The 14004-nt window shown below is 39.9% G+C and overlaps 1 protein-coding gene across 1 annotated transcript in view; it reads left to right on the forward strand.

The window, feature by feature from the left end:
- Nucleotides 1-14004, forward strand: part of ADAMTSL3 (ADAMTS like 3) — a 279550-nt gene that overhangs the window by 204020 nt on the left and 61526 nt on the right. The window contains exons 12-15 of the mRNA XM_084642460.1: nt 797-847; nt 4680-4884; nt 6177-6324; nt 8894-8978. Coding sequence (XP_084498586.1) covers nt 797-847; nt 4680-4884; nt 6177-6324; nt 8894-8978 — 489 coding nt within the window. The remainder of the gene's footprint in view (nt 1-796; nt 848-4679; nt 4885-6176; nt 6325-8893; nt 8979-14004) is intronic.

Below are 14004 nucleotides of genomic sequence, written 5' to 3' on the forward strand. Positions count from 1 at the left end.
TATAATCATTGATTGTGACCTCTGCTAAGTATAGATGCACAGACTTTAAAAGTTCTTTTCGAAAATGCTAGTTGATAGAATGGCAAGATTTTAATACAGTATATCTGAAAAAGCTGTGGGAGCACGACAGGTAAAAAAGTAGAAATTATGAGCTCTTGCTATACAGATTTACCCTACAAAGACAGACCAGGGGATGAGGGGAAATAATGTCCTATTTCACTTCTCCTTGCAGACCTGAGGAATAGACCTTCCCTTAACCTCGGAGCCTACTCCTGCTAGGTGCTGAGCAACTTCTGTAATTCAAGTAAGCAGCAGTTGAGGGTGCTGAGCACCTTCCAGGAAGTGCTCAGCACCTCCATAGATTGAACCCTTATCATGCATTTTTTCAGCTGCATGCACCTTCCACGGATCCCTTCATTACAGATTTCTCTGTGGTGTCCATTTCTTTGTTAAGAAATGACTGTGCATCCCGGGGAAGTGGCACAACCTGGGAGGAGTCACACACAGGAGGATTACGTAGAACTGTTTAATGGTCATTCACTGCCTTTTGAGGAGAAATTGCTTTTTCCATTTTTGTGGAATGAATTAAGGAGTTAATAGAGCGTTTCCAGCATCTTCAGAAATGATGGGTACATAATGGGTCAGCTTGTTCCACAGGAAGATCCTGTAGTTGGTCTCACATTTCCTGATCTCATGGTGGGATTTGTTCACTTTTAAATATGATTGTGCATAACATGTAGAGCAAATACCATCTCGGATATGAGAAATAATGATGCCATATTTCTTTTATTGACAGTGATGGATTTAAAGAAATCATGCCCTATGATCACTTCCAGCCTCTTCCTCGGTATGTATGGGGACTAAAACATGTAGGTCAGCATTAGGATGAGATTTCCGTGGGAATTCAAGATTCAGATACAAAGACTCAAATCACTGTATAGTTTAGAACATTATCTACTGTCTTTGCATACTATCGTAGTAGTTGATCTTCCAAGTTATACAGAAGAGAGTAGATCTTGGGCTCAATCCTGCAAACACTGTGCATGTGAGTGACTTGAATGGGACTATTCCTAAGTAAAGCATTGCAGGATTGGGCCCTCTGTTACTGCAACAAAAACCTGCTAAGTGCATAACTGTTTAGTGCAGAAGTAATAGTCTGTTAAAATTTCCTCTAAAATTCATGTATTTATTCATTTTTTTCTGTGAAGGTATATTTTGGTTTGATTAATAAAAAATGCATGCATTCAGTGTAACTATTCATGTAATGTGGCACTCTGGGAATGAATTCTTTGCTTGTTAAAATATATTGCTCTTCTGTTCTTTTTGTTGTTTATTCCTACATGCTGTTTGTTCATATACACACTGCTTTAGTGCTTTGCCGATATGGAATTTTCTGTGCTTCTTCATTACCTAAGTGGTTTGAGAGCATTGTTTCACCTGAGATGGTCAGAAAATTAATTTAATGCTACTCTGAAACATGCTAGATGGTTTTTTTTATAAAGAACTTAGGGACTTCAATTTAAAAACACTGGGTCAGATCTGCAGCTGGTTTAAATCCGTGTAGTCAGTGGAGGTAAGCAGATTTACACCATCTGAGGATTTGGTCAATTGTTTAATGAAAAGCTAAAATTAAAAATATATTTTTCTGAATATGGTGGGAGAAGAGTGAACTTGCAGACTCACTTGACTGAGTGGAACTCTTTGGATTCCATCAACTGGTGTAAATTATCATAGCTCCATTGACTTGACAATTTACACAGCAGAGGATATGCTGCTCTCTGATGTTTTTTGGCTGTGTCAGATAGGTGGAGATGTTTTCTCCTGTGGCTTAGTACTGGAGTTTTGCAATTATCCTGCTCCTATCTTTTCCCCTTTCCTCTCTTCCTTCTGCTGCCAGACTGCAGATTTCTCTGTGTTGACCTCAACACAATTTCTTTATATCAATGCTTTGTGTTCTGAGTGGCTCAGGAAACCAGTTGAAATTAAGGTTCCGTTTCCCTTCTGTGCTGCACTATGCCTATAGAGTCTGTACAGCACTGTCCATGGTGAAGGAGATCATAAGGAGGGTGAAGTCATGGGCAGCTGCTCTCATTTCAAGCATTAAGAACTGCAGATAAGGGCTCACATCACTCCACGTCTGTGCCAGCAGACACTGGCCTAGTCCCCATGTGTGAAATCTCACTGCGGGCTGTGTTAGTTTTGTTGGTTTAAAGCAGTCATGATCACCCCATCTACTCAGAGACCAGCGAGCAGCAAGCATACACCCAAAAGTTGGTGGCATTGCTTAAGGAAGGGGCGAGAACAAGGCAGGCTGATTCAATGTATCGCTGCTCTAGCCTTCACTGGGAGCGCTCTTAAAGCGCTTCAGTGGGAGAAGAAAGCTGCCCTTCTCTAACAGAACTAGAAGAGGGCGATGGTGGAAACACCTGGCCGCTTTGCACATTCTTGCACCAGCTGGTGAATCTGGCCCAGTCAGGAGCTAAATACTGCAGCAATTCTCACATATATACACTCTGTGCTTGTTGCCTGTAAAGTTGTTGCACATACTCCACATTAATTCTGCTTTTTACCTGTTCAAGTGCTGAGCCCGGCTGTTCACACATAACAGGCATAAAACAAAGTGCTGTAGATGCTCTTCACCAAAGCTTTACTGGCTCGCTTTTCTTGAGCAGCAATCACCTCCCATGTAATACAAAGGCCACGTGGAGGGCTGCTTTGCAATCCTGTGGCATTCACCACCATTTTCTCATTCAAATGAGGAAGTTGTGAGAAAGTCACAATGCACACTGCAGGCTCTTGAAAGAGTTCTCTTGCGGCTGGAGCTGTAAACGTCCTACTGAAATATTTCTACAGATGGAGATCTTTGAAATAAACAGAAAAATTTCCCAGGATAAAAATTTTCTTTTAAGGCTTTTGGAATGCCTCCATATATCTCAGACTTGCTGGACTGTTGAGGATCCCTTGACAGTTGTGGGTTCTGGAAAGTGTCTCCTTGACTGCCTGCCCACGACACTTCCCCTCCTCCCCCCAGTAGCCCTGGACCTCACTCCATCTTGAAAATGCTCAAGGGAATATGGGAACTGGAGTGTGTTCGAAACTGATGAGATAAAGAAAAACAACTATAAAACTTTATGCTATAAACACTTCTAAGAGTAGTATTACATCTAGTACAGTCAGCCTTACACAGATGAATCCATGAGCTGCTAACTCATTGAACAGCTAATTGCTCTTTAGTTCCTGATATTTTCAAAGAAAATGAGTTGATTTTAACACTGGCCATTTGTTTAGGTAAAACAGTGAAAAGTATAACTGTGACATTTTAAAAGCCTTTTTCTCTGGTAATGTGAAATGAATATTTAGTCAGTCAGCTATATATTGCCTGCTTTTGAGCATATATCCTATGTTTAAAGTTCAAAGGAGGTTTTTGTATGTTTAAAATTGACTCTGTGCTATAGTGTTTGAACATGATTGATATGTTTCTTGTAGACAGTTTAATGAATTATTTAAAATAGGAAGTATTCTTGAGTTACCTTCTGTATTGTAGGGAGTAGGTAGTACTTACTGACGTCTGCCTTTGATTTATAGGCTTCTGCTCCATCTACTCTGATATTATGACTTCCTTTACAAAACCTATGTTACTCTTGATGAATTGATTTAGGTGGGATATTTCTGTACTGGCTGAGTCTATCATTCATAAATGATGTAATTTTTTTCACAGTTCTTTTCTGAGCCACTGCAATTGTAATATTTAAAGGTTTTAGACTGGCTATAGTAAAGTCTTCTTACTCACTTCCTGCCTTGATTTGCCAAAGCTAAGATATGACGAGCTTTAAAGACCAGGTGCAGGACCCAACTATTTCCCCAGGTTTCTTTTTGGGGGCAGGTGGATGGGGCAATGAGGGATTGAATAGGGCTGTGTGAGAACCAAAGTAGGAGCCCAGGATTGAGGCCTTGTAGTTTGTAATTGTCAATGATACACTTACGTCAGGAAGATCCTTGAGTATGTTTTCAATATTTATTTACTGTCTTTTGTGAAAGAGTAGATGCCTAAATGTGTGGTTTGTGCTTAGAGTATGAGATAAAGCCACTGAAAATGTATAACTTTACTGTCTTCCCCACTTCTGATGTCACTGCAAGTTTGATCTTCAGTATGTTTATCTCTCGGGCTGTAAGCTTTTCAGAGCAGGGGCTTTTGTTTTTAGACCGCCTCAAGCACATTGTTGGTGCTAACCAAATAATAATGATGAAACATTACATGTAGCCATGTAAAGTAGTAGCCTAAGTGTGGAACACACTTCATTATGTTGATTCATTCTAGACTTATTCAAATAATCAAATACATTGTATTCCTGCTTTAACTCCTCAAAATGTATACAAGAGAATCAGGTTATTCCAAACACTTCAGGAAATTTACCTGGGCACTTTAGTCCATTTATTTGTGTGTTCATTTTGGCACACAGCAGAAAGAAAGCCTGAAACAAAGGCACAATATGTTTCTGATTCTATATACATTTTTGTACAAATGTCAGAAAATAGACCTGATTCTGCTCCCTTTTGAAGTCAGTGGCAAAAGTTTCATTCACATCAGTGGAAATAAGATTGGGTTCAATATTTTGCTTTGCTTTATAGATGGCATTATTTTTAATGTATTTGGGGTTTGGTTGTTTTTTTCCCCCTAGATGGGAACATAATCCTTGGACTGCATGTTCTGTTTCCTGTGGAGGTGGAATTCAGAGGAGGAGCTTTGTTTGTGTAGAGGAGACCATACATGGAGAGATACTGCAAGTGGAGGAATGGAAATGCATGTATGCTCCCAAGCCCAAGGTCATGCAAACCTGTAATCTGTTTGATTGTCCTAAGTGGGTAGCTATGGAATGGTCTCAGGTAAACTGAAAAATTATTTGTTCCTAATTTTGAAAGGCAGCCTCCAATTGTATACAGTGATATAATTATGGGCAAAAATAATTGCAGGCACATTTTGTGGCACTGAGCAGTAGATATTTAGCCTACAATTCATGATGTAAGATATCTCTGTGGAATAAAATGCATGTGCAGGTTTTTGTGCCTTCAGAACTATACTTCAGGACTTTTGTCTCCCACTTCTTGATAGATGTAATCAGGGGTGAAAGTAACTTAAGGGAATTACTGGTATGCAGGGCAGCCGGGGTCCTGAGCAAGGTGGGTGGGTGGCTCAACCAGAAGGGGCGGGGGCTGGGGCCAGGGGCTCCTGGCCGCTGCCACCACGCTGGGGCTCTGATGATGATTTAAAGGGCTGGGGGCTCCAGTTGCATTAGCGGCAGCTGGGAGCCCTCAGGCCTTTAAATCACCGCCAGAGCTCCATGATAGTTGTGGCAGCGGTTGGGAGCCCCAGGGCTCTGGTGGCGATTTAAAGGGCCAGGGGCTCTGGCCACTGCTGGGAGCCCTAGGCCCTTTTAAATTGCCAGGCCCTGGGGAAGCTGCCCCCTGCCGGTAGGATCAACTGTGTACCGGCTCTTACTGGTACACCGTACCAGACTGTACCAGCTTACTTTCACCTCTGGATGTAATCCTCCACTGCAGATAATTTGCCAAGAACATGGCTGTTTGGGAATTGAGAGATATCTGTATGGGTGGTTTTCCTAGCATTCTCCTTACCTTTCATTATAGTAACAGGAATACAGAGCCAACATATCTTGGTTCTGCTTATCTGACATGGATAGATAACACTTCTATGTTTCCTGAGTTCATCCAAATAAGATCACTGAAATACAGTTGGAGAAGCATTCTGATGTTTTTTCTGACCCAACTTAAACCAAAAACCACTAAAAATGTTGTGAGAGAGCTTATTCTCAGTAGATTCACAGTTCCATTATAGACTGTAGCTGTTCAGATAGGCGTTGCAGAACCCAGGAAGACATCCCCCTTCACCCCCCCCCACACACATCTTTAGAGGTTTGTCCATTACTAGCCATCACTAATATCCTTTAGTCACTTGGCAATGCAAGATTATATTTAAATAATGTTCATCTGAAATCTGATGGAACAGCTATTATAGTTTTCACTTAAGGCCTGATGCCAAAGTGTGGGCTTTGGGTAAGGACTTAAAGCTTCCAAATTCATATTTATGAATGACATTATTTTTAAAAAATATTTTTAAAAGAATCTGTGGAGTAAGATTATTGTATTGTCTCCTTTAGTGCACGGTGACCTGTGGCCGAGGCTTACGTTACCGAGTGGTATTGTGTATTGACCACCGTGGCCAGCATGTCGGGGGCTGTAATCCACAACTTAAGCTACATATAAAAGAAGAGTGCATTGTGCCAGTACCATGTTGCAAACCAAGAGGTAACTGGAACTTTGTCTGCATGTGTTATTGTTTTGCATTTTTGTTAACAGAAGTAAAGGGTCCGTGGTCACCTCTCCCAAAAGTACCAGAAGCTCAAATTTGCCAGGACTTGTTCCAGTGTTGGTAAAAGGAAGTGTTGTTGCCATTGGTGGTAAGAAAGGTATATGTGTGATATTTTTTGCTGATAACATTGATACCATGTAATGAAAACTACAAGCTCTCTAAATTAAAATACATAACTTAAGTTAAATAGGGGAAAAGTGGGAGCAATACATTAGGTGCCAGGGGATTGCTCAATAACATTTTCAATGGGAAGAGTAATATGTTCGTAGAGCTTATGGTACATATAACCATGGCCCTTGTTCCTCTATATCGACAGCTAGAACTACAGAATTCTGCAGGCAACATGGAAATACCTTAAATAATGTCCATGCTGATTTCCCTCTCCTCTTCTTTTCCACTTTTTAATTTTTTTAAAAAATCTTTAATGCTTAATGACATGGATTAACAAATGTCTTTTAAAATTAATTGAGGAATAAAAGATAGATGAGATGATGTAGGGAAATAAGGGGAAACAAAGAGCAAGAGGTATGAAGTGATATAAAAGTGACATTTCCTATTCCATTCTTATCTCATAAGTACAGTAGATCGGTAGGTAGATAGCTAGGTAGGCTTCTCTGTCTCCTGTCTCAGTCCTGGTCCCTGAACCTTAGGCTTGGAAGGTCTTTTCAGTCTTTTCATATTTATTGGAAAAACTTGTTGGGAATATTCACAACTCAACAGTAAGATTTACATAGTAAAATTAATAGCAAATGTAGTTAAGTGCTATTGAAACCCAATGACTTTCCACAGATAAGTTGGTAGAGCAGGATATTTTGAGGTTTTAGGGAGTTCTCCAGGCAAATACAACAGAATTCTCTAAGTCTTGCAGTAAAAATGGTAATGAAAGTATTATGGAACGTCAGGGGACCTGCAAGGAGAAGAACTTGGTATGAATGTGGTGTGTATCTGCACAGTCCAAAAGGAGTTTAGATAAAGTTCTTTGAAGTTTCATTCTTTTCAGTACATGGAGAATATATTGGAAGACTTCAGAGCTTAGACCAGTGTTTCTTAACCTTTTTGTGCTGGCGACTCCCTTTGGACTTTAAAAAAAAAAAAAAGGTTGTGACTCCCCGCTACCAGAAAAAAACTGTGACCCCTTACCTTCAGCCCTATGGGATGTGGGACTCCAGCCTCCACCCTTTGGGCCACAGGGCTTCAGCCCTGCACAGGGCTGAAACAAGTAAATTAGCTTTGTGCGGCCCCAGGAAATTGCCCTGCTTCCTACCCCGTTATGCCAGCCCTGCTTGAAACACCCCTTCCTCCCCCTCCCCCCCCCCAAAAAAAACTTAAGCCCAGTTGAGATACGCTGGTTTAGGCAATCAAGAGAGAAAGTGTTTCACATCCAAGACTCTAGTTTGAATCCAGTCCATCTGTATTATGATTGAAATTTGTTACCCTTTGACAATTCTTCTAACCATATATGGTGAGCTGGCATTGCCATTCTATTACTTCAAGATTGGGTGTCCACATCACAAAATAACATCATTGCAATTGGCACTAACCAGCTGCACTTTTGGGAAACTCAGAAAAGAAGCCAAAGATTGAATGGATATGGAGATTGAATTACTGGTACCTTCCCACCCACAGAGGTATTCCTGCAGGTCAGGGTTTAGTAACAATGTCATAACAATGTGGTGGTAGTTGTATTACTGAATAAAAGATTTGCAGTGCTGCCTATCTGGTACATTTCTCAAATAGTAAATGAATATTACAAGGCAAACAAAATGTAAAAAGAAAACAGTTTACTTATCTGAATGATAAATTTTACCTTATAAAGAATTCTAAGATGTTTTATGCTCAAAATTGCAGATTTAGAAATATTGTGGCATTTTGTTTAGTATTGTTGGAATAAGGAAAAGGCTAGGAATAGAAATTGTGGCAAGTCGTATTCAATTTGCCATAAATACTCATTCATTTCCTGTTTAAGTTCTACCTTTCCATAGATAGAGTGACACTGAAGTGAGTAAATAATACAAAATTTGCATTTAAAATGCCAACAATTATTAATAAAACAAAGCAACGCCAAATTTGTTCTTGCTGCAGCTTTCTCCCCTCTTGATGTGAGACCTGCCAAGCAAAATGCTTGTACTTTTGCCCAGGTGCAGACAAATCACATGGAATATTATATAAAAACTTAATGAATAGAGATTAAGGCACCTGACAGTCTCAAAAAGTAATAGCTAATACTTCAACTGTAATATGTGTCACTAGTATTAATTTCCAAAATCACAGTGTGGGATAATAGTAGAAGAAAAAGTGTTTTCAATAGCAGAGATGGACCTGTGGGCAGATTCAGTTCCAAACTTTTCTATAGTTCAGAAGAGGATTTTTGGATCTGGGTATTTTGTTTTGGACCCATCTTTAATCAATGCACTATGTAGACACTAATGTGCTGAAGTGAATAATGCAATATGTATTAAATGCTTCTGAATTTGATGGAATGAATTATGCTTTTTTCCCTACCAGAAAAAATTCCTGTAGAAGCTAAACTACCCTGGTTCAAACAAGCACAAGAAATAGAAGAGACCAGAACAGCATCAGAAGAACCAATGTAAGTTCCCCTTTCTGGGTGGAAAAAATGTTGCTTATATATTGTACAAGTCAAGCCTGTTGTCATGCAGATGGATTTGGCATTTGACGCTCTGTGGGACTGGGCTACCTTGTGGGCTTTTATTCCTGGTTTTATATTTTGACTGCCTGGCTTTTGGAACAGCTGTCCTGAGTGGCATAGAATATATGGGCCAGATTGATGGCTCCCTATGCATCAGTGGAGCAGTAGCAAGGGGACCTTAATTTAGCCATGAAAGCTGTTGAGGATTTCCCCAGTGTGGGAGAATCTTCAACTGATGTAAAGCAAGTGTATGCTGCTTTAAGCTAACCATTCCCTCCCTCTCAATAATGTAATCATTGTGTTGGAGATGGAGAGGGGCACATTGCTGGAGAGAGAAATACCCCTATGCCTCCACCCTCAAATATTACACACCATGCTCGTGAATTGAGGGGAGTTAATTATAATAATCTGAGCCATTCAGAAGATGTTGCTTGGGCCACCCACCACTTTGGCCCTGGGGCTGAGAAATAGTTGTGTTCACAGCATGTGCATAACTGACATTCTCTTGAGTCCAGCTCTATTCACACCCCTTTAGTTTAGTTCATATCTGTGATGCAATGAGCATTCATAGAATCACGTGTGTGTAGAATAATTGTGAGTGGTGCTTATCTCCTTCATATATTTTAATTACAGCAGGTGTTTACATGGGTTTCCAAGGCATTCACTGTAATGTGTTGTGTCTGGGCCAAATTCTGCTCTTATTTATAATTATGTAAATCTGAAGTTACTCAGAGGAGCTCAAGATTTACACCACTGTACCTGAGAGCAAGAATATGGGCCCCTGATATTTTATTTTTCTTTTGCTGCTTAGCTATTCTTTATTTTGGCTCATACATATTAACAGATGACAGTAAGAATAATAAAGCATTTGACACCTGCACTGCCTCACAAAGGAAATCTCCTGCCAAACAGGTGTTATTTGCACTATTATGCTAGCTGCCATTGGAAATTTTTCATTGACTGGCACCTATGGCCAAGAGTTGACTTTTCGTGAGTAGTTACCCTCCTCTCTAAATTGGTGGCCATGAATGCAGAGGCCATGTCTGAATGTGAACTGTGATTGTTGAGGACAGTAATGCTAGCTGAATGAGCCTCTTCATGTTGAGTGTCTGCATCTGGGAATGGACAGATGTGAAACCTCCTCTAAAGAGGATTCAGCCTGAAAAAATAAAGAAATGCTTCTTTGGCCATCCAAAATCAGGTGTGCTGGTGTATGCTGGTGGGAAGCAAGAACTAATGTACTCTCCAGGCCCTTCGGGTTCTCAGTGATATCCCTACAGAACAAGCAAAGCACAAACTAGTGCAACAGGTCATCCCAGCTTAGCAGTCTGAATGTCTTAAAATGGCAGCAGAACCAGAAACTTTCTAATGGGTTTACTTTTATACAACTACACCAGATACACACTTTATATGGCTGAATTACTGTACTGATGCCGTTTCTCTCAGGTGTCCCACATTCTGAAAGACACCATGCATGTAATTAGGTTTTCAGTGCATGCCCTGTCACATCTCCTCATTCTCCTGCCTTTGGTCCTCCCTTCTGAACAATCTTTATTCCCACCTTGGAGACTTAACTCCTGCTCACCTTTCAACCATCCTACCCTGCCCCACCTTCAAGGATCTGACTTTACCATTGTCATAGCAAAAATGTCTGGACCTGGGTCCAAAAGGCCCCTTCAGCCACTCATCACTAGTGAGTCCATGACACACCTTTTCTCTACTAATTTTTATGGTGTCCTCTACTAACTACTCTGGGTACTCTGTGCTCCCCTGGGACCCAACTCTACTACCCCAGCCAGATCCCCCATTCACCTACATAAGTTGCTGCTGTCTTCTCCTATCACCACTAGGATGCTAGACCTGTTCTTTTCCCATTCTTCTGAGGAGGCTGGTAGGTAAGGGGAACTCAAACACCATTAAATAGATCTAGAAGTGAAGCTGACCTTGAACAAAAGTAGATGAACTAGAGTAGGCCACTTCCCAGCTAACCTCCTTATTTGAATGAAAATACTGTATGTAGTACTAAGTTGTAACAGTAGAATATGGATTAAAATTCATTACAGTCCTTGAGACTGGCTACTGAGGCCACCATTTTCCAGCAAAATGGAAGGATTCTGCCTTCATTCTCTCTCTCCGCTTGCCCTTCAGGTACATGAACAGTGCTTTGCAATCACAACGATTTGTCACACCACCTTTCTGAATCTTGTATTCTATCTGATCTGGCCTTTTCCAGCTGGAATAAGCTTTTTTGGGGCAGAGCATAGGGTCTAAAGAAAACTGTAACACACGGTTGTTACTTCCCCCAGAGCGAACAGTAACAATAATTCCCTCCTGCTTGGAGTATGTTTAACTTTGCTTTTGTAGTTTATACATGACACAGTATGACAACTTCTAGCCCAACTCTGGCTAGCATAGGGTTTACAATTTCCTTGGTACGTTGCCACTTTTAACTTTATTTATTCTTTTGTCATCCGAACTAAAACCGCAACATGAAATCTCAGCTCCTAGTTCATCCTTTTATTACAGCTGTCTTTTGTGCCTTCAGGCGATATTTTAGTTGATAATGAATAAGGGAATAAATGCAGCTGTGTTTTCAAACCCCACAAACAGGGGATTTGCCAAACCAGGAAGACAAATACCTCTGCCGCTGTGGTCTACCATGGCTGATGTCCTGAATTTACATAGAGGGTGAATGTTCAAAAGCCTTTTTTTATTATTATTAGGAAAATTTAAAAATGACTGCTTGTAAAGCAAGGCCAAGAAAAATGTAGGTTTGACCTTTTTAGTTTTTAGTTGTGGAATGTGATGACAGTTGATACCCATCATTATTTTAAATGTTCCTCCCTTGAGCCTTCTTAGTTACAGTAGGATTCGCAATGAGGCTTCAGCAAGATTTTACAACCTTTTCTTTTAATAATAAGTTAAAGAAATAGACACCTCTGCAGCCTTTTCTTTTAATAACTTAGAGAAATAGAGGATAAATTTAGAATGGTTTCAAAAGCTGGTATGTTTTCTCAGCAACATGAGAACATCAAAAATAATTGTTCACTGGGTTTGTATAGAATTGCATTTACTAAAACTGAAATGTGGTGGGGTCCTTGAAGGTTCCTGTTCATTGCATTTAGAAAAATTCCCCCATTTGTGCCCTTTTTATTTTAAGTACATGTATTTCAGGCTTTCTTGCAGCCTCTCCACAGAAAGGTGGTCATATATTTTGCCCAATAAGTAACCACTCAACATGATAAAATCTGTGGCTCTGGATTTTAAAGAGGTAGTTCAGTGATGGGCAGGATTCCAATGTTTCAAAGGTTCTATTCAGATAAGCACCCAAACATTTAGATGCTTCTGCAAACCTTATCCAGTCTCCTTGGATTTGCAAAGTTGGACTGGAAATATCAAAAGAACAGCCTTTCTTGAGGGATTTTGGCATTTTTGGTCCCAACCCAAAAGTGCAGGCATGGGAAAACTTAATAATAATGAGAGAAGTAAAGTTTTCCAGATCTTCTGAAACACAGAGAGGGTTGAGTTTGAGCAAAGGTTTGGGTTGACTGTTGCCTTATCTTTACCAATTTGCTCATCAATAGTTTAGATCACTGCTTCTTTTTCCCAGCCATCCCAACATGGCCCTACTGAACACCCACTTTCCTCCCCATTAGGTCATGATTGGTGGGCCTGATCTCCACTGCGTTGCACCTTGTGTTTGGTCATTTACACGTGTGCAAAGTGTGCCAAATCATAATGATAGCATTTTACCCCCACTTCGCACAGACGTAAGTGATTGCACAAGGCGGCAAGACAGTGGAGAATCAGGCCTCCTGTGACTTGCATAAATAGATTTTTCAATTTGATTTGGTTGATTTTTTTTAAGCATTCATGCAAATCACTATGAACATATCTTAAAAACTGGAGCCTTGTCTATGAAATTCATTAAAGGCCTCAAAAAACCTTCAGAATCCTAAACATTCCATTATTACCTACCTGATGACTTGCAAGGGACAATAATTTGAGAGCTGCTTTGATGCAACCTAATCCTGATCTAAACTCAGTCTGGGCCTGTTCCCATTGAAGTCAAAGGCAAAGTTACCAATTACTTCAATGGAGAAGTATCAGGCTCAATATGTTGCCAATTGTATGCTGAATATGCCACACAATGAAAAATATACAGCCTCTGATGTTGGTGGATTATTCCTTTTTACTATCTCAGTCACACATTTAAGGCAAAGTTCCATAATTTCTGCTTCAGGCTGTGGATTTAGCTAATTAATATAAAACTGGCACCTGATCCAGATTCATGATTTAGACAGAGTACTGTCCTGTCTCCAGAGTTCTACTGCTCTGTAATGCTGCCCAATCAGCTATATGAACTCATTTTGTACTAGTAGTCTCCATAGGCTTTTGCTTAATTTTAGCTATTTCAACTACAGCATGCCTTTGATGAGGTCATCAACTTGAAAAGAATTGCTGTAATATGGGGTCGTTCTAATTAACCCTACAGTCATGTGATTTGGTTTAGCAAATGACAAAGTAGAATTTCAAAACCCATGTTTTAATTTTTTTAATCTTGAACTTTGCTATGAAATCCCATGCACAAATATTCAACAGGAAACCCACTAGTAAAATTTAGGTCAGGTGTAAGTCAAGGAATAATTGCTTAGAATTTTCTGAGTTTCTTTATAAATTCTATGTATGTATAATATTACCCAGATATGGTTCTTTTTATGGAGAGAAGATCAGAATTTTGTCAAAGCATTATGCACAATTGCCCTGATTCAACAAAACACATAAGCACGTGTTTAGCTCTAAGCACGTTACTATCACGTTGATTTCAAGGGACTACTAAAATGCTTGAAGTTAACCACATGCTTATTGTTTTGGAGCATCAGGGCCATTTTTGACATAACTATCTAGAAATTTTAGATTTCTAAAATCTAAATCTAATTTTAGATTTCTAAAATGGCTCCCTTTG

Source organism: Lepidochelys olivacea (assembly GCF_965140295.1).
Source record: "Lepidochelys olivacea isolate rLepOli2 genome assembly, chromosome: 10".
Lineage (NCBI taxonomy): Eukaryota > Metazoa > Chordata > Testudines > Cheloniidae > Lepidochelys > Lepidochelys olivacea.